Source organism: Nipponia nippon, unplaced genomic scaffold (genome assembly GCF_047370975.1).
Source record: "Nipponia nippon isolate SJK-2023a ecotype South Korea unplaced genomic scaffold, ASM4737097v1 scaffold_3, whole genome shotgun sequence".
Taxonomy (NCBI): Eukaryota; Metazoa; Chordata; class Aves; order Pelecaniformes; family Threskiornithidae; genus Nipponia; species Nipponia nippon.
The window spans coordinates 88738639-88757307 of record NW_028262347.1 but is presented as its reverse complement, the minus strand read 5'-3'; the positions used below and the strand labels follow the sequence as shown (position 1 = coordinate 88757307).

Here is an 18669-nt window from a genome sequence, read left to right as displayed (position 1 = left end):
CTGTCCCTTCTACATTGCTGATACAGACCCGTCTTGGCAGGGTGTCCCTTTGGGGTGATGCGGGCACCACCAAGATTTTAAGACATGGCATAAGGCAGGCTGGTCACAGGAGATGTGATCATTACTGCTGCCCCCTTGCTTGACGTCGGTGGGCCAGACACTGCCCAGGCTGAGGCTGCCAGATATCCGTAGACTTCAGGACAACTCTAGGAGCTGCAGTCCATCTCATGCTCTGACTACACCAGGCTTTTTCAGATTTCATCAGTTACTGCCTGTTTTCTACAAGAAGAAATTTAAGAGGAAAAGCAAAGCTATTTTCTGATTTGTTTGCTTCTGTGACTTACCTTTTAAAACACAGCTTTAAATGTCTGCATGTTCCTTTTAATTATCAATTAGAAAAAGTCTCTTCAGTCTACTCAAATACTTTTTTTTGTAGAGCAAGAACAACTCCAAAGTGCAGTATTCCCATCACATCTTTTAAAGGTCCTCAAATTTTAAACTGTTTTAAAAAAAAATCCTTAATCCATACCCTTTTGACTTAGGTATGAAGCCACAATGGTGGCCTCTATCCCTGATGTTGAAAAAGCAGGAATGATTATAGGCAATACAGAGCTGTGAACAGGACAGAAAAACAAGATGAGAGAGACATTGTTCGCACTTGCATTTGCGTCAGAAATCTGGCTGAAGCCTGAATAATACTCACTGCAGTCAAGACAGAGCATGCTCCCTAAAGGCAGGTGACCTGGAAGAAGAAACAGGCAATTCCTGACAGATACTTCTTCAACAAAACACAGCAGGGCTTTTCCATGTAAAAGATACCAAGCAGGCTAACGTAGTAACACATTTCTCTCAAAAACACATCCGTCAAATGAATCCTCTTTGGGGACACTTGGCTTGTATAAATCACTGAGTCTCCACTGCTTTCAGAGACTGCAAGGGCTTGGGACTTACAGCAAGACCTACCACTGAAAAGCAGTCAGCCTGTGGCGTTACAACCCAGTTGTTTACAAGTATTACCAGTCAGCAGGATACATGGGCAGCTATAAAACAATAACATTCATCTGATTAATTTGAAATAGCTTTTCAGAGAGCAAAGCAGGCAGGTTCAGAGCAGCATTCCACCTACCTACCAAAAGCAGCAGGGCATAGAAGTTATGTTTATCATCTCCAACAGGTGCCAGCAGAGGATTAAAGTAACCAAACCACATGACACAACTTTCTCTCTGGCTGAGGGAGCTTAGAAAAATCTTACCTGGAAATGGTGTGGACTGAGAATATTTGCTTCACTTACCACATGCTCTCCCATCACTTTGGACTGCTCTGCTGCTGCATGGAAAGGTCACATTTTCCTACCCAGAGGGGTATTCATCCATTGTAAATGGCAGAAAGTCTGACGTCGGCATTACACGTCAAGGAGGAAGCTCTTACATCGAGAAATTACTTCACCTTAAAACATGCTCTGAGACACGGTGGACACATGCCGAATCTGATGTTTAGCCTGAGAGGACGTGAGCACTTAACGGAACGCCCTAACAACACGACCATGTTAAAGTAATTTTTCAGGTAATCATTTCTCAAGTAACCATGAGCAGTTCAACTCTGGCAGCTGCAAGGGACAGGTTGTCAGAACAACTTGTAGTTACACAAATACAATTCCTGTGCTTCAGTCTGAAGCACTGCTGAAATGAATTCAGCAGCCCCAGCCTTCAGCTCCCATTTAAAACTTGTTCACTTCTCAACTTAGCAACAGATGGCAAGCAGCTGTGTAAGGGAAAAAATATGGCCAGACGTCATTCATGCAACAATGCATACACCTGGGAATGACTGAGCACCACCAAACCTACTTCTGATAAAAAAAAAAGGCCCAGTTGCCAATCAAGAAATGGCATGACTTGCATTTTCATTAAGAGCCATCAGTGGTATTTTGTAAACAATCAGGTGCGCTCCCTCAGTGATGTCCAGAATCATCATTACATGGAGAAACTGAAGTTGGCATCAGCTGTCACAAACACGACAAAGATCACAGAGGCAGAGACACAAAGTCTCCCCAGCTCCCTCACAGGGAGAACAGTATCGGCGCAGGAACAGAAAATAGTGATAGGATGCGCTTCTCCCCGCTGGTTCTTGTGCTCAACTGTATGTAGCATCTTTTTATATAGCATTCTCCACAAAACTTAACATCCAGAGAAAACACAGCTACAGGGAGAAATAGCAGAAGTTAGGAGGCAAGGCAATCTTTTTTTCAGTAAGATTTGAAGTGATTGGGGAAAAAGAGTGATACACAGTAAGGTCGTTCTAATGGTAGGAAATGCAAAGAAGGCTCTATTTCTGTGAGTGGAAATATTGCAAAGGGACCCAGAAGACTTACTAGTATATTAATAGAAGCAGAAAAAGAAGAAAGATGATGTTTGGGATGGGGACAGAAGCAAATTCACACATCACTTATTGTTGAGATTCTTAGATTAACTAATATCTTTTAAGGAACGGGAAACTGCAAATTCATAAATGGTAAGGTGGACACTACAGTCAGGGTGCTAAATAAATGTGTGTTGGACTAGGACAAAAGCAGCTATACAGCTTTACCTATGAAACATTGTTGACTGATGTGTATAACAGGAACACAGCAAAAGCAAGTAAGATACTGCACAAAATTCAGTAACTGTGATCTGTCTGAACAACAAAAACCTGGAAAGTTTTTATTAGTGAATGAAAATATGTCTACAGTCACAAGGGGTACACAGTAATGATCTGAGGAAATACGATAGTTAAATATGGCTGCTGTCGGTATGCAGCATGGAGAATGTCTAGATTAAACTAGATTATATTCCAATTCTATAACTGTATGGCCTTGTAACTGCAGTTAAGGTTAATAACCCTCACCAATTTAAAAAAAAAAAAAAAAAAAAAATCTGCTCTGAACTGATTTAGATTAACATCACTGCAGTCATTGGATATCATTACTCCTTTTCCCCATCAAATTATAAAGTCTTTACTGGAAATATCTCATTTTCTGCCTCCTACCTGCAACAGTGTTCAAGTCACCTACGTATTTTTTTCTGAATAAACTGAGCTTTACTTTCACATTGGCTTTGCTCTTCACTTCCCATCCTTGTGTGCTTGCAAAATCGTGAATATCCATCTGGGAGTGCTGACCCACTTAAGTATAGGCTCTATTCCAAACAGCAATCCACACTTTACACAGGAGTAACACACAATGTGATATTCTTCTGCCTCCGTTAATTACTTCGCTTCTTAGCTACAGTTTCACACCAGAAACCTGCAAGTTGTTCATGACACCCTTTTCCACGACACAGCACTCCAGAAGACAGTTTCCTAGCCTGGAGCATAGCCAGCACATATTCCTACATCTGCCTGTTGTTTCTATCCTGTTTCAACACGACAAGTTGTTACTGTATGTTACGGTAAGAATTCAAACGCAAGATAAACTGAATCATGACCACAACAGCAATCTCAGTTATTTGCCCTGGAAGCACAGTTTTGCTGTTGAATTAATTATCCACTATTGGCACCTGGAATCTGTACTAGGAGACCTTCTCCATCCTCACGAGGTGGTAATCACATCAACTTGATGCACATCAACTAAGATGATGTTTTAGGCTTCATACCCCTGACTTTTCATATTCTTGAGCAATCCACTTTTTTTCAATATCTCTGTATTCTGCTGTTAAGCTGAGAACCCCAACTGCCCTCCATGGTGATGTTTTCTTAGGGGAATAAACAAAGTTGGAAAAATAAATAAATTTCCATCTTAGACCTGCCAGAACAGATGCTCTTGTGTTCCATTCCAAAGATGTAAATGGCAAGAGGGAGGGCAGCTGTTCCTGCAGCTTTTGCAGCATCCCAAGGGATCCTGAGGTGGTACAAAGGGCCTGCCCTGACTCCCCCTGCTATTAAAAACAAAACCCAGTTTCTCGTACGAGTTAGATAAGTAGCTACAGCAGGAGCTGTGCAAATATTCATTAAAAATGCTCTCTATCACTGCAACTAACACATGCCCTGGAGGTAACTGTTACTCCTACACTGCAGTGTTAGGCAGGAAAGGCAGGAGGCAAGTGTCATGCAGGGAGGTGATCTTTCATGGCAACGGAGGCAGCTGACATCCACTTACATGGCAAGCATGCTGAAAACAGTTTATTTGCAGGAAATTGATGAAAGCACAGGGACTTCAAATAGCAGGTAGTATTGCTGACACCAAACTACACTTGAACACAGCTAGCTGTAGTTAAGTATCATTCCTCCTGAGCCACACCACCTCCCCACTGACCAGAGAGGAGTTAGACTCATGCTGGAAACATGGCTAGCCTGGGGGCTGCCGACTTCTGAGATGAACTGCACACCCTCCATTAACACAGAGGATGTTAATTAACATTAACTCTCAGGCTCCTCACTATTCCATAAAGCTGGTCGGTGGAAAGAGCGGCAACAGCCAAACTGCCCAGGTGTTTCGAAGAATTTTAACAAGTTAAAGGTCTCTGCTTTCCCCTGGGATTAGTTTTAATCTCATATATGGAAGATGAAAGATCCATTATTTGTTTTCTTGCTTGAAACATACCGATCAACAACTACGCCATTCAGAACTGGGGCTACAGGGGTCAAGCCACAAACAAGAAAACTACATTTCTGGCAAGGGTCAGAAGTTCTAGGATGAACAAGGCTGTACGAAAGGCAGATGCTCGAATGAGCAAAGTGAATAAATTGTGTTGGAATGCAGTTCTAGTTAAATTAATTTAGAATATAATGGAAACTTTGATAGCAATCTGTTGAAAGGGAACCACACTGCACTTGTCTTCCCTAATTAATTCCATCAGGCTTCCTTCACTAAAAATACTCTCTTTCAAAATTAAAAGCAGAAATGCCTCATATGTTACTTCAAAGCAGTGGAAGAGGCAGCATGGAAATGCTTATTCTTCGATGGCAAATTCTCTTGTGAGCAATTCCAGAGTCTTGAAGGTCTTCACTGTGAAGCTGCTAAACAAATGTAAATAGTTGGAATAAGTACAGCCCCACAGAAATAACAGTCCAATTGATGGAAAAGTAAGATTATCCAAGAAGCAAGATCAGATGAAGTGCTTCCAAAAGAGCAGCTTTGTTCTGAGCATTAGCTTAGAATTTTTCTTCACATAGTACATCAGAAGAGTCCTTTGATCTATTTTGACCTTTTGTATAGCACAGGCCACAAGCGAGTTTAAACGTGATCATGTTCTTGAAACTGAATTATTTTTTAAAGTATCTAAACGTGATCTAACTACTCATCAGTGGAGACTTTTATGTAGCTTCAGTGTTAATTACCTTCCCTGTTATAACATAAACCCTATTTAAGGTTCAAGCACATCTGTTTTCCACCACTAACTGCTGGTTATCCTTGTCTGCTAGATTCAAGAACTCCTGTTAGCGCATTTTTTCCCGTGTAGGTTTGTCTAACTCAACCCCATTCCACCTCACCTCTCTTCAAGACAAACTCCTTGAACTTTAGCGGCACCTTTATACTTCCTAATTCCTGCTGTCCATCCTGTCCAACTTGCCAGTACTCTCCGTAAACTTTTGACAAAGTAACTTATACAACATCGATGGAGGACAAATGTAGAGGTAGCATAGCCATCATACCCTTCATCCACATTCATTCCATGCATTCACATACAGAATCTCCAATATTGATGATATTGTACTGGAGCATTTGACAAGATACTTGTCATTTGCAAAAAGAAACAAAAATTTGGAAAAAAAAAACCCCATGAGCATAGATCCGTAGGGAAGTCAGCAAGCAAGCATTCGTTGTACATTGTCAAGGTCTCATGAACTTCAATGAAACTATGCCAATGTGTGACTTTCAAAGAATTTTCTGTGCATTGGTCAAACTCAGTTGGCATGGCAGTCAGATGCTGAAACTCATCATCCAACAAGTGTCTAAGTAAGTCCTTCATGGAAACAACTTAGCAGAAGTTCTGCTTTGTCAGTTAAAATAATGCCAACGCTTAAGATGCAAAAAAAATTAAAACAAAGACTTCAACTAAATGGACTCCAAACCTTAAGACTAATAACAACAACATTATTATTAATAATAACAACAGTAATAACAACAGTAATAATAATAATAATAATTCAGCCCCTTAAAAGCAATTAGGTATGCCTTCAGGATCAATCAGGCTTTTGTATCACTGAATACTATTTTTCTGAATATGTTTAAAAAAAAAAAAAGAAAAAAAACCCAAAAACTCAACCAATAGGCTTCTCTTCTGCCAGTTAAGACACTCGATTAATTGTTATGGGGAAGAAAAAAATAAAGAAAAGACTCATAGAAACCAATTCAGATCTGGCAGAACTGTGTTCTTGCTGTTTGTAAACCAAGAATTTCTACACATTTTATTTCAAATTTATCTTGCTAAAACTAGGTCTTCGTATCTAGAATAGAGTTTTCATTCCACGTGAAAGCAACACGCTGAACGCCTTCTAGCTACATTTTCACTGAAAAGCAAAACTAAACTGTTCAGACTGGGCTCATATACAGCTACTGCTGGCACGATACCAACGTTCAGCAACAACGGAATTCAAAAAATGCCCAATTATGAAAATGCTTTAACTCCAAGAACTTCCGATACTGCACTGAGGAAGTTATGCATACCTTCAGAGAAAAAAACCCAAACCATTTCCAGTAATCAAGTTGTATTTCTGCTTTTATTTAAATAAATTCAAAAAATACTTATAGCCAATATTTACACATTCAATCCAATTACTCTTCAAATCTTCCTGGTTACTAAAGAACAGATTCTTACAGTAATTATCAGAAGTTCTTACAATGAAGCACTGTACTTTTGGAAAAGCGATTAAGTGTCTGCTGAACATTTAACCAGCATTCCCAAATCCACAAGAGAACACTGTTCCTATAATGTGGTATTCCTCCATCTCCCCCTGAAGGCAGGAACATTTTCAGAACATGAACTGCTTTCCAGATATTGAAACCACCTAGTAGTGGGTAAAAGGACATTTTAGAAATCCGGCAAATTGGGCTGTTGATTTGAAAAATTGAAGACAGGTTTTACAGTAAAAGTCCATTCAAGTCACAATATCACTTTTCAGTTTTCTGAAAACATGTCAGCACTGGAAAAATCCAATTTCTATCCAAGATAGTATCCAAACAGATGGCTCTTGCAGGTAAATTCACTTTGCATCTTTAAAGTCACACGTAACTAATGCATAAAATGCTTTAAATTCAAACCTTTTGTCTCTTCTTCCAAATACTGCTAGTCTTTCTGTGCTTCATTTCTCAATCAGCCATGTCTTCTGAATTGAGATAGTCTTTTATTCTGTTGCTCCCTTATTAGAGCCAACATGATCAGCATTTTCAGGTAAATGCACTCCCATGCTCTGTAAAATGTTAGAGGTGGGTCCTGCCAGTCCAGCCTGAGCACTATAGGATTCAAGCAGGTTAGCTACTAGGTTCATATCCACATCAACTGGTGTCAACTCAGTATCTTCAGCGCCAGAATCAGGGCCAGCACTTTGAGATGTAGTTGCTTTAACAAAACTTGCCTATAGTAAGTATAAAGAGAAAGTTTTATCAAATAGTATAAACAGATTAAAAAAAAAAAAAAAAGACATACCACAACAGAAAAGAAACAAGGAAACAGTTCTGCAGCCAACGAAGTTCACTACGTTCCACACTGTCTTGACAGACAGGAATTTAGTCACCAAATGCTCATGCCAGTTAATCTGTATAACGTAAAGTGATTATTTTTAAGTTCCAAGAGAAGGACAGAGAGGGTTACTGAGTCCTGGCTCAGCTTCCTATGGGAGTAATCTACGACAGGAACTCAAAAAGTCAGGCTGCAGCTGCTTGCCTTACTACTAAAACAGGGTAAAACAGAGAAACAAAACTAAGTCTTCGAAACGATGTGCAAGTTAAAGCTTAGCTAAGTCGGGTTTTTTTGGGTTTTGGTGTTTTGTTTTGTTTTGTTTTTTTCAAAAAAATATATCGTGCAACTGCAGCACAGTTTGCTTGCACGTGGGATTTTTTTTTTTAATAATCAGTTGGCACATGATCAGAAGACAGAAGTTTTTGATCACATTACTCAGAATGACCAATTTTAGCGTATTTCCTCTTTCCTACTAAAGCTCTCAAAACTGTTATGCTACAAACTAGAACTCAAGGCATACTTACCCCTTTCTTTTGGGTGGTGAAACTTTTACCAACATTGGTATGTGCCAGTTCACGGTCCATCTCATTCATGTATGACTTCAGACTGCCTATAAGCTCATTAGGCGATACCTTCTCATCTTGCCTTTGATTTTCAGCATCTAAGTCTTCATCATCCTCATCTGAGAAGTCAAACTCCTCCTCTTCATCCAGATCATCAGAATCCAGCTCTTCTGAGTCTGCCCCTATGTATTATTTTGTGTCAGTACAGATAGCAAACAAATCAGCACGGTGCTCATGGGTGCTCAACAAACACAGGGAAGCCAAATAACCATAGATATTCTGACAAAAGAAACAAAGAAGCAATCTCACCTAAAATCCTGTCTAACGCTTTTGTAAAAGAATCTACATCAAAGGTAACATGGGATTCATCAGATGACCTGAAATATAAAAATATTTTTAAATAAATAAAGCTTTTATGCTTGCAAAAGCCTGACACAGGCATAAACCATATGGCATACTGATTTCCCTCAAGCCTAGATTAAAGCTGGGACATTTGAACTGATGGTCTTGGAAGTGCTTAGAAGTCTGAGGCCTGTATGAATTAGAAATGAAACAGCAAGTGGAGGAACTCCTGGCATGAAAGAGAAAACAAAACCATCGACTTTAATTGTTTGTCATGGTCAAACAAAAACTGCACTGAAGACAACCAAAATAAGCATGCCTGAATCCTTCTGGAACAAAGTGGTGGTGTTATACCTTAGACAAAGATTTAAAAAGCTGAGAATCTCTGAGGTCTCCTGCCTAGAAACAACACTAAAGGCTCCATTCTGGTCTCTGTTAAGGCTCAGTGGTTTGCCTTTTTTTTGTTGTTGTGTTGTTTGTTTGTTTGTTTTTTTAAATAACTGAAAAAACCTACGTTGTAACTCAGACATTGACACTAAGACTAGTTAAAAAGGATCAGTTAAGAGCATAAATTGAGTAGACCCTTATACGCTTGATACAGCTTACACAGCATTATTTTCTTAATATTAAAGCTATTAATAAGAACCCGGACAATATGCTACTACCTAACTCTCTCTGTTTTTTAAAATTAAAGACCTGTCCACACAACATTCACACACACTTTCTTAACTCTAACAATTAATCTAGTGGCATTCTGCTGTTGTCTAAATAGTTAAGTATCTTCAGTTAGCACTTTTCTTCCGCTGTTGGGAACAATGAGAGGGATCCACAGTGATTCTTTTCTCCTGCTTCTAAGTGTACAGTATATGCTTCAGTAGCGCAAAAACAGGCCCAGTGTATTCAAAATACCAATCTACAGGAAATCTAAATACAGCTGTACCACAAAAATCAAGAGTCTTAATTCACAGATTCCCTCAACTTAAGTTTCATTTTCATTTCTGCACAGCCTCATCAGAAGAATCTTAGCAGTCTGAACAGTTAGTCCTTCACGGCAGAAAAATTTCAGCACAAATGAACTTGACATCTACATTTTAGTAACAGTGCTAACAACTATGGTAACAAACAACAGTAAGCCTTCAACTTAAAAGGGTTAAAAAAATTTTTAAAACCACAAAACCAAACTAAGTAAGAGTGCTGGAAAATAGCACAACTTCCAGCATTTTTACCTGCACCAGTGTCAGAGTGGTCACCAAGTTCGTTTAAAAACAACTACATATTCACTACTAACATAGGTTTGTTTCAGGCCTCTGCTAAGTAGAACACTTTCAAACTTTGATTCTCTGCATTACAGAATCAACCAAAGGGCTGCAGCAGAATGAAAACACATTCCACACCACACACCGAACTTATAAACACTACTACCATGGCATTTCTGCTCCTTCATGTGTTGAGACTTTGGATACAAAAGCCTTCATACTTTCAGCAACCGCTTCCAAGTCATATTTCTGCTCTTCCTCATTTGAGGAAGGAAGGGACTCATTTCTTGCCTCCTTCAGCATCTGATCTAGATCATCTGGTGTAATCTCCAGCCAACTGTCATCTGAAAGAATATAGGACATATTTGTTATCCTGCACAAGTCTGTTAGCCCACAAGGCCCAATCCGGGCGGCTGAGAGTACTGCCAGCACTTTGTAGCTTATCTTTGTACTATTAAGTTTTCATGCTGATACTCGATAACGCAGGGTATAAGGCAGTGAGAGGCTGAGAAGAGAGTTCAGATTTCATTTCATTACTTTAAAACTCTGCTTTGTATGCAGCTTCAAACTAGCAGATATTGTCCGAGTCACAGATAATCCTTCTGCCAGTAAATGAAGGAAGAAAAGGCTTACACTATAAAGGGAGAGCCAATCCAACCTTCGACTATGATCATTAACACTGAACGTTGGATTTGTGTGCTTCTGCATCATTCAGAAATACAGATGTGACACGTACTGCACACTGGCAACAACAACATTTCTGTCAAATGAGTTAAAAAAACCACGATTATATAAAGTTTATGCTGGTCTTATATTGGCCATCGGAGTAGACCAGATAGTAATTAACTTTGTATTGCCAGTATTGGAATCGGTTTATTATTATAAAAGGTTTAAATAAGTTCTGTCTGGTAGACAGCTGACACACAGTACTTGATCTGGTGGAAGTGTGCATGGTATTACTGATCTAGCGGTATCAAACTGGAAACTGGATTGCATATCTTGCCAATTCACAGCCCCAAGCTTTGGGGCTTGTACAAATGAACTGGTTGCCTCAATCTTAAATGACAGCCTGTCGTGGCTTAACCCCAGCCAGCAACTAAGCACCACACAGCCGCTCGCTCACTCCCCCCACCCGTGGGATGGGGGAGAAAATTGGAAAGGTGAAAGTCAGAAAACTCATGAGTTGAGATAAGAACAGTTTAATAATTGAAGTGAAATAGAATAGTAGTAATAGTAATAATAATACAATAATAATATACAAAGCAGTGATACACTATAAATTGCTCACCACCCGCCGACCAATGCCCAGCACATCCCCGAGCAGCGATCGCTGCCCCCCAGCCAACTCCCCCCAGTTATATACTGAGCATGACATCATACGGTATGGAATAGCCCTTTGGCCAGTCTGGGTCAGCTGTCCTGGCTGTGCCCCCTCCCAACTTCTTGTGCACTGGGCAGAGCAAGGGAAGCTAAAAAGTCCTTGACTGGTGTAAGCACTACTTAGCAACTACTAAAACATCAGTGTGTTATCAACATTATTCTCATACTAAATCCAAAACACAGCACTATACCAGCTACTAGGAAGAAAAAATCAACTCTACCCCAGCTGAAACCAGGACACAGCCCAAGAATAACACCTCTAGTAGTCACAGGATAGGAGACAAACTAAGTAGGTACAGAGTCTGGTACAGTGCTGTGAACATTCACCCTCTCCCGCCACAAATAATAATTTGTGATAGGAATAGTCCACCCCCCATCCTGCTCACCATCCTCTGGAGGAAGACAAGCTGCTTCTCTCTCAAATTCCTTCAAATCAATGGTGGTTGTCTCAAGCAATGTCAAGATTTCATCACCTGGGCTCACTTCAACAGAGCTAGAAGAAAAAAATTCAATTTACTGAAATGGATTTTTACTAGCATTACAATGCCAATGGCATCACACACTCTACATGCAGGTTTTCACTCAAATTCCTCACCATTCCTTCTGTGCAAATATGTCAAAAAGATGAGTGAATCTGGGGGAAGTACCAGAATACTACACAGATAGTGTTAGCCAAAACAAGACACAGTCAATCACTGTAATTCCTTGTTGATGGCTCCAAAGCCAATTTCTCATGTTTCCTTTGTTCTTTATATTTATTTTGTCTTGGTCAACATTAGGATTGCCAGATCCCAAACAGCACAGACTGGAAATTCAAGCAACTAACAGTCAAGATATTATGAGCTGGCAAACCCTCAGATATTTTTGTCATGATTTATTTTTTGGATTTGATCTTTTTGAGAAATCTACAGCCAGCTGCCTGTCTTGAGTAAAAGAGACAGATTACTCCATATTTATTATTCACTGGGATTGCTTTTCAACTAAACTTTTAAACACTTTCTATAGCCAACCAACCAAATTATGCTTTTCAGTCACCTCTTAACCCACTTGGAATAGCTTAGCATTTTACAAAACCAAGATAAATAGGTACTCAAGCAATAACTTCTACTAGTAGACAGTATTCTAGAGGAATTAATACCCATATGTCCTAGCCACAGCACCTACATTAAGTGTACAATGGAGAAAAGGGTTCAGTTTTTTCGTAACAATTATTAAAAAAGGTCAGTTAAAGTATCTGTAGGTACTGCGTACGGTAACTCCTGAATTTCAAGTAGCTCTTACCTTTCTGGCTTGGTAACAGATTGCTGGAAGTAATCTTCTGCCTTATGCAACAGTTCCAAGTACTTCGCAGATCCTTCCATTTCTCCCTATTTAATGCAAGTCACAAGTATGAATCTAAACAATTCTCCCTCCCCTTCCTTTTCACAGTCAGGCTTCATAATGATGACTGTTTGTCACACAGAAATTTAGTGCTGAGAAAATCAGAACAAGTAATACTGCTTTGCCACGTATACTTGGAACAATATAGGAAATGGGTATAAGGTGTTTTCACAGTCAAATAGGAACTGAAGTCTTATGCTGTAATATCATATGGTGTACACTAAAAAGAATCAAAGACAATACTACGATTCCCACAACAGGGTGGATTTACCATGACCAGGTTACAATTGTACAGGAATTGTGAATGAATCTCTTGGTGTTTGGGAATTATCCTCAGAAGTAGCACTGCAGTACTGTAAGAATATTCCCCTTTTCCTATATTTAAAAGATAATGACCTAAACATTCCAATAGAGTTGTCCAATTTTATAACCTTCGAATAAGTAGTCAATTTATGTCCAATTTATAAACTTCAAATAAGTAGTCAAAGGCATCTTTAAAAAAAAAAAAAAAAAAACAAACCCCAAAAAACCAAAACCCACACAAACAAAAAGTACACTTACACGGGCCCAAATGGGTCCATGGGTGTTAGGTATAAATCTTTAAGAATATTTAATTCTAGAGGCATGCAATTGAGATATAAAACAGTGAAAAGGGTTATTCTGACACACAACCATATTATGGTTTCCTTTATTCAAGTGTATTTTCCCTTTCTTTAGATGAATGAATTCATCCCCAAATCCTGCTTTTTTCCTTTTTCATTTCCAAAAGAAATCAATTAATTTCAAGGGGAACAAACTGCACATATCTCCTTTAAAGACATTCATTCATTTTCCATAGACAGAAGCATTAGATTTCTTGCCCTGTTGTAAGTACTTACACAAGTTCAAGAGCTAAAACATGTATTTTCTGGAATGTTTAAAAGACACATACGCTACTTCACCTTGAAATAATTTTTTTCCTTCAGGCTGCTGAGGAATCTCTCCCACAGGGGACCTCTTAACACATTTCTCTTGGAATCAGGAGACACTTTACTGCACTTGGAGCACAAAATTTCAAAGCCATGAGCCTGTATAAGAGATGCAACAAGAGGTTCTCAAGATGTGACAAATCTAAGTGCACCTTCAAATGACTGCATAAAGAACTGACTATCATCGAGCTCCTGATGCTGCCGTTTGAGAAGTAGGTGCCAAACCCAATTATATGTCAGGTAGCAGTATCTTGCTTTGGAAGTTGGAATCTGTCTTTCTGCAGCAGTAACGGACTATTTTGACTTTGCAAAGTTTCTCTACATGGGCAAAGCAACCTAGAAGACGGATCTATAGTGCACAAGCTATATAACATAAGCATGAAGACTTCACCTGTATTTATAATCTATGGAAGTACAAGAGTGCTCTATTCTGTAAAAGAAAACTCCCATGGTACTGTACTTCCAGAAAAATGGTAACTGCGAATTTGCTCGCATTTTTCTGTACAAGCAGGCAACTTACATGCAAAAAGTCATTTCTCGGACGTACGTGAACAAGCAAACTAAAGACTAAGTACAAAATGCATAAAAAATAATTACCAGTTTCATGCCCAGTTCATAGGCTTTGTATTGAGGGTGAGATGGGAGGGGCAGTGTGTATCCACTGCGTCTATCTGGAACAAACTTCTGCTGCACCAGTTGTGCATACAAGCACTTTGTGAAAGTAACCTGAAAAAGCCAGAGCAAAAGAAACACACTCACTGCACGGTGACTGTGCTGTGTACAGGCATCAACTCTCCACCAGTCTCATCTAAATTCTGTTTTAAAGCACCCATATTACAGACAATACCTCAGACTGTATTCAAAATAAATCTTAGATACATTTGCCTAAGATATGTTGCTTTTTAGAGCTTACAAAGGATATTCCAAATTGACATCTCTAAATAAACACGAACTTCATTCAGTCTAAATACATTAAAAAAATCCTCAGTATTCATGCCAACAAGGTATATTTTGAAAAATGTAAGGGCTCTTTTCAATTAACGAAACTAAAACTGAGATTTCAAAAACAGTCTAGAAGTCTAAAATTTGATTCCAAAGCTTATTTTCAGGAGTCTAGGGGTATAACTCTGTAATGCAAACATAACAGATAAAACATTGCTTGGACAATGCTCATAAAACACTTCATAAAGTAGCTTTCAGAGAGCTGTGTAAGCACAGCTGAGAAGGTGAAAAGCTTTGGCATGAACAGCTAGGGGTAGTTAGGAGCAACTCCTTATGTTGGCTGGCAGTGCTGTCAAACTGCTCTGATCACAGAACTAGATCAATTCACTTAGCAAGCACTTCAGCAGAGGAACTATTAGCAGTAACCTCTGATTTCAGAAACGCTTATCTCATGATTAGCCATTTGAAAGTCTAGCCATGTCAATCTGAAGGCAGAAAAGCTATTAACGTAATGAACTGGAAATTCACATCTAACGTCAAAAGAAGAAAAATACATTAGAAAACATCCTAAGTTAAAAATTAAATCCACATATTGATATCACTTGACCACAGAACCTCTGTCAGTTACAGAACCTAATTAAGTGACAAGTTGTATTAGAAGGATCACTTACTACAGTCATCACACGCTTGTCTGGAGGGAAAGTCTGAAAAGAGCGACATGCTCGTAAATCTACAGGATCTCGCAGGTAAAAGGCCTGGACTGCTGCAGCCACCAACGAAGGGCGCTGCCTTAGCACTGCCACAATGCCTGCCGGGAGGTAGCAGTGGGCTCGGTGAAACGAGGCCTGAATTTTCTCAGGATACCTGTATCATACAAGAGCAGCATAGTGTACTAAGTGTATTGCAAGCCCAAACCACTCCTTTTTAACTATTATTCCCATTTTCACTTTAATATTAATCTCTATTATGGGCCAAGGGCCAGAAGATTATTCTAAACTAAAGTTAAAACTCAGCTAATCTAACACCTGGAATGTCTGTTTGTATATACACATGTATATAAATATACATGGCTAACAAAAATTTAATCTCCACATTGGTTAGGATGAATCACTGCGAACTTGACTAACATGTCCAGCTATACAGCATCCTTCACCGCACCGAGCGTAGACACTGTAGACACTTTGCGCTGTCACATCCTTGCAAAAAAATAATGTACAGTGCTGAATGCACCTGTGACAAGCTGACGCTCTGAAAAGCGTGCCGGTTCTACATTTTAGTTCGCAACCCTCTTTCTCACCCAGCAAAGGGCTCATAAAGGCTCACAGAACTTTCAGATTTTTCAGTACAAGAAGGATGTGAAGGAAGAATAACTCGTCATTGGTGTGGCATCATAGCAGTGAGCCACTTTCAGAGCCCCCAGATCACAGTACAGCCTACAGGACACTGGTCCCCCTCTTTAGAAGAATGCCACAGAAAAACCTCTTGCTGGTGGCTTCTGAAAAGGAAGCAACTTTATCACATCTAACAGGAAAACGACTGACTACAAGAAAGTACCCCAGATAGCCCAGAATCAAAACTTACTGTTGCAGAAGACCAAAATAAAACACCCACATACCCACTGATGCGTTTGTACACTGCTGTCCTAATGGGTTCTGCAGCCAGGAACTCCTCTGAACGGCTGGATAACAGCGTTAACGCCTGCGAGATTGTTGGACTGGCAGCAGAGAGGTCGCATTCCTGCTCGTGAGTCTCTGACAGCGGAATGATGTGCAGTTCTCCTTTGTAAAAGAACACCTGGCAGACAGTAACATTCTCATCAGACGGGATAAGAACAGTCACACACTAAGCAATGCAAAATTTCATTTCATGTATTAATGTATTTGTTTAAACACAGAAAACACTGACGTGCAAATAGAAAAATAATACAGGAAACAGATGGAGGGTTTTTTGCGTTTTTTTTTTTTTTACATGGGAGATAAGGTAAATACAGATACCAGAGATCATGATCCAACCAGTAAATAAAAACCCCTATTTTAACTGCAACAACTTTGGTCAAATAGATCTTGTTTCCTTAATAACGGTAATTCCAAAAGTTTCTCTTCAACTAGAGATTTGCTTCAGGAGAATCAGACAGCATAACCTAACTGCTGAAGAACAGGATAGGGACTAAAAAGCATTATTTCAGGGGCTGCACATGACCTCTGTTGGTTCCTGATCCTAAGAAAAGAACTGAATGTAACATTATCAACTCTCTCACTCCACCTGTTCCTTCAAACAGAAGGAAAATATAGTGCTGATAGTCCAGATATAGGTTTGCCATTCATTTCTGTGTTGTTTTCTGCCCCTTTTCTTTTGAAGAGTCTTGTAGTAGGAAAAAAAAACACAAACCCAAATCTTTGCTAATGAAAAAGTAAGTTCTTTCCATTTAAATCCATTCCCAAGAAACTCAGTGACATAACTACTAGCAATCATCCACAGCGAGGTGATCTGGCTGCAGACTCTGGGTGCTCATTAATTCAGCTATGCCAGACCCAGTCTGTCTCTGTGTAGTCAGCAACACTCAAGTCTTGAGCATTCCCCAGTTTGAGGGCAGCAAACCTTCACGCCTGAGCACTCGAGAATATGGTAGAAAAAAATCCAAGTGGCTATAGCAGAGCTAGAAAGCTCAGGTGGATCCAAGAGTGCTCCTGAGGAGAGCAATACAGTGTGTTTGTATTACACTGCCAAATACATTCCATAGTTCCCATGTTATCCAAGCTTTCCCTGCACTCCAATAACCTAGAAGATGGAAAGCTGGCCAAACTTACTGATTTTACAGATCAATCAATAGCACGACAGCTTCACTGCCTTCACATCTGCCACCATGAGTAGCAAGTTTTAAAAAAGTTTAGTCAGCTCTGCATTATGGGACAATTCTTAAAGAATGATTTATGTGCAAGAGTTAGATCTAGCTGAACAACACAGACTCACAACCTAGCCTGCAGGTCTGTAGTCTCCATATTTTTGCCACAGCCTCCATAGTTTTGCCATTTAGCATAAAAACATATTAGTATAAGAAAGTTCTCTTTCTTCCTTCCATCAACAAACCAGCTCTAGGAGAACCACTTGATATCTGTAACAATTTCCAGATATCCCTACAGCAGTTTCTCAGGACACACTCACTCTACACAGCATTCTGCAAGAGCACACAGAGCAGAATCGAGTATCTGAGGCTTCCAGTGGTTGTCTCTCATTCAACATCCACAGCAAGCTAAAGCAGCTCATTAAAACCAGAATGAAAACAGACTGTGCTGAAAAAAACCCATGCCGTTAATTAAAACAGATAGTTTTGACCAGAATTTTCTTCACTAGTAAGGGATAGATAGCGCTCTGGATTCTCAGTGGCAGGCGGACCACTTGGCTAGGCAGAGGTGCAAGAGAAAACGCAAACTGGGCATCATGAGCCGCTTGCCAACTGGTACGGAAGTTTTACTCACCCTGTTGTCACTATTCTCAGGATTCAGCCACTTTGGGAGAAAGTCAGCTGCTTCTATCAAGAGAAACTCCCCATCGTTGTCATCGATCCTGGCCAAGGAGAAATCAGTTTCAGGGGAAAGTCTCGCACAGCACAACGCACGCTTCCAAATGCATGTCTGCTTTTTTTTTTTTTTTTTTTTTTTTTTTTAATATTAAGACACGACCTTCCGCCGGCCCTGTCAGGGAAGGCGCTGCCCCTCAGCACCCCCGCCCCAACCGGCGCCGGTTGGGGCCGTTACCTGGCCGCCAGCCCCGGGAACTCCCGGGTGATCTCCCGGACGAGGTAGACGATGAACCACTCGTCCTCCACGTTGTCCCCGAACAGCGTGGTGCCGCCGATGTGCGCCGGGGTCTCGCCTGGCCGGGGGCAGAGAGAGGAGAGGCGGCTCAGCGCCCCGCCGGGCTCCCTCTCCCACGCTCCCGCTTCCCGCCCGCCGCGCTCCCCCTCCCAGCCCCGGCCCCCGGGGCTCACCCCGCGGCGGCACGTAGCGCAGGCGGAAGGGCTGCCGCTGCCAGATGTAGGCGGCCAGGAGCGGCGCGAAGCGCATCGCGATCCCCTCGGCGCAGCGGCGCAGCAGCGCCTCGCCCCCCGCCTCCGCCGCCGCGAAGAGGCGGTAGCTCACGGCGTCCTCCGCCAGCGCGGCCCGCCCGATCCCCTCCATGGCGGCCG

At 40.7% G+C, this 18669-nt stretch overlaps 1 protein-coding gene across 1 annotated transcript; it reads right to left on the bottom strand.

Annotated features, from left to right (window-relative positions):
- Window positions 1-6674: 6674 nt before the first annotated feature.
- Window positions 6675-18661, bottom strand: ECD (ecdysoneless cell cycle regulator). Its single transcript, XM_087765220.1, has 13 exons — window positions 18472-18661; window positions 18239-18356; window positions 17960-18047; window positions 16099-16277; window positions 15155-15347; window positions 14139-14267; window positions 13515-13640; window positions 12475-12560; window positions 11580-11686; window positions 9980-10157; window positions 8525-8592; window positions 8177-8397; window positions 6675-7548 (listed from the first exon to the last, which is right to left on the bottom strand). The coding sequence occupies exons 1-13, from the start codon at window positions 18659-18661 to the stop codon at window positions 7318-7320; spliced, it is 1914 nt and encodes a 637-aa protein (XP_087621346.1). The 3' UTR covers window positions 6675-7317.
- Between the last annotated feature and the right edge of the window lie 8 nt (window positions 18662-18669).